General features: G+C 48.2%; 1 protein-coding gene across 1 annotated transcript; it reads left to right on the top strand.

Annotated features, from left to right (window-relative positions):
• Window positions 1-1,364: 1,364 nt before the first annotated feature.
• LOC147697209 (uncharacterized) lies at window positions 1,365-2,298 on the top strand. The gene has a single exon (XM_086934279.1). It carries the CDS (start codon window positions 1,453-1,455, stop codon window positions 2,296-2,298), a length of 846 nt encoding a protein of 281 aa, XP_086790405.1. The 5' UTR covers window positions 1,365-1,452.
• The last annotated feature ends 318 nt before the right edge of the window (window positions 2,299-2,616 follow it).

The following is a 2,616-nucleotide window of genomic DNA, read 5'->3' as shown; positions in this document are numbered from 1 at the left end:
GCGCATGGGCATCGGCTCCATCCTTAGATTGTTTTTTTCCGCCATCGGGTTCGGATGAGGATCGAAGAGCTCCGGACCGACTTCGGTAAAAGACGGTATATTCGGCGCGTAAAACTTTCCAATTCGACGGTATTGTTACCGAACGCGACTTCACTTCCATCTCGACGCGTTTCGAAGAACGAAGACTACGAGAAGACCAACGCGACGTAGTCCAGCCCGGAGTCCATGGAAAGGACTCCATTCAAAAAATGTCCAACGTGTGGTGCTAAGTTTCCACACAAGGACCTACACGAGGTGTGCAACCTCTGCTTGTCCCCTGAACACGAATCCAGGGACTGTGAAGCCTGTGCAGCATTTTCTTCAAAATCGACGATTAGAAACCGTCGAGCCCGAAGACACGAGGTATCGAGAATGCAGTCACAAGCAATCCCGGAGCTGTTCGAGGACCAGCACCCAGAAGAGGAGGAAGAGGAGGCTGACGAGGCGGGGTCAGAAGAGGGCGAGTCCGACGCCGACGAAATCGGTGTCCAACAAACCGTGAGTGACGACGTCCCTTTACCAAAGAACAGACCCCGCACGGTGTCGACCCCGCCCTCGAGCCCGGTCAGACAACCGAAAAAAGTTTCCGACGCCCCGCCTTCGGGCCCGGCAACGAAACCGAAACCGAAACACTCGGCCTCCCATCATGGTGGTTCCGATAAACGGACCACATCGACACCGAAGCTCCATGACAAGGAAAGCTCGAAGTCGAAACAGTCCATATCGACACCGAAACACGTGTCGATGTCGAAAACACCCTCGACACCGGGGACATCCTCGACACCGAGAACATCGGATCCGAATAAAATCTCGGTGCCGAAAATACAAATGGACAGTAGTAAGAAAAAACACCTTTCGGACCCGAAAACTGCGGTACCGACACAGGAATATAAAACAGATCCTAAACAAAAGACTCTGTTGATAGATCCAAAAACTGGCAAAGTAGTCACAGAACTACCTAAAAAGAGGAAGAATGAACAGTCGGATGACAAGACTCATCCTAAGAAGAGAACAATGGGGACAAATACAACTCCTCCCCCTTCTCCAAGACATAGAGACACACCCTCTTCCCCTCTCCCTCACAATAGGCCAAATATGCCTCCCACACGACCATCTACACCTACAACAGATGTAGAGAGTGACACAGGGGAGGGAGAACATCCTAGGGATGATGAAGACACAATCCCAGAGGAGGTAGACCCATGGGAGGAGTACAATGTAGGGTCAGATAACGATAACGACCCTGAATTGTACCCTTCAAAACCCTCACCTCCTGATGATAATACTGGTTTTGCACAACTCATTAATAGAGCAGCAATATATCACAAGGTAGAACTACATGCAGAACCTCAAATAGAGGATTTCTTATTAGAAACACTACCTACCGCGCAAAGAACATCAGGAACACTACCAATGCTTAAGGGCCTTCTCAGTCATACATCAGAGATATTCAAAGACCCAGTGAGGGCTAGGATACTGAACCCAAGAATCGATAAGAAATATAGGGCAGCTCCAAAGGACCCAATATTCATTAAAGGGCAGATTCCTCTAGACTCACTAGTGGTCACAAACGCTCGTAAGAGAGCAAACTCTTTATCCACAGGAGAAGCTCCACCTCCTGACAAAGAGTCTAAGCTAATAGATGCCTCGGGCAAGAGAGTAGCATCTCAAGCGGCAAACAGCTGGCGCATAGCTAATACACAGGCACTACTGGCAAGGTATGACAGAGCGCATTATGATGAACTAGAAAAACTCATCACACATCTCCCTAAAGAACATCAAAAGAGGGCAGATCAACTCATACAAGAAGGGAAGTTAATTACTAACACTTCAATCAAGTGCGCCCTAGACGCGGCAGACACTGCAGCAAGATCTACAAACACAAGCATCATGTTAAGGAGACATGCATGGCTCAGGGTATCAGGGTTCAAACAAGAGGTACAAACATCATTACTAAACCAACCTTTTGATGGGAAAACACTTTTCGGCACAGGGACAGATGAGGCCTTAGAAAAGATGAAAAAAGATACAGAAACGGCTAAATCAATGGGAGCATTGCAACAGCCGACACAAAGAGGTTCCTTTCGTAGATCCGCCTATAGAGGAGGATCCAAAAATACAAGTACAAACCAGCAACAAACCTCTTTTACACCTACATCACCCAGAGGTAATTCAAGAGGTGGCTACAGAGGTAGCAACAACAAGGGTAGAGGTCACGGGAACAACAACAACCGCAACTCTCCAACCCCAAAACAGTGACTTCATACAGCTCCCCCCAGACCATATAACACCGGTCGGGGGACGCCTATCACTGTTCCTACCTGTCTGGGAAAACATCACATCAGACAGGTGGGTGCGACAAATTATCCAACATGGTTATTGCCTGGAACTCACATCTACCCCGCCAAACATCCCCCCAGGCAGCGTCCAATGAAACAAGATCACCTGACACTGTTAAAGAAGGAAGTACTATCCCTGCTAGAAAAGCATGCCATAGAGAAGGTTCCACAGCACCAACAAGGAACAGGAGTATACTCCCTATACTTCCTAATTCCCAAAAAGGACGGGTCTCTAAGG

The sequence above is a fragment of the Lissotriton vulgaris genome, chromosome 8, assembly GCF_964263255.1.
Source record: "Lissotriton vulgaris chromosome 8, aLisVul1.2, whole genome shotgun sequence".
Classification (NCBI taxonomy): domain Eukaryota; kingdom Metazoa; phylum Chordata; class Amphibia; order Caudata; family Salamandridae; genus Lissotriton; species Lissotriton vulgaris.
Note: the sequence above shows the minus strand (reverse complement) of the source record. Positions and strands in the feature narration are given on the sequence as shown.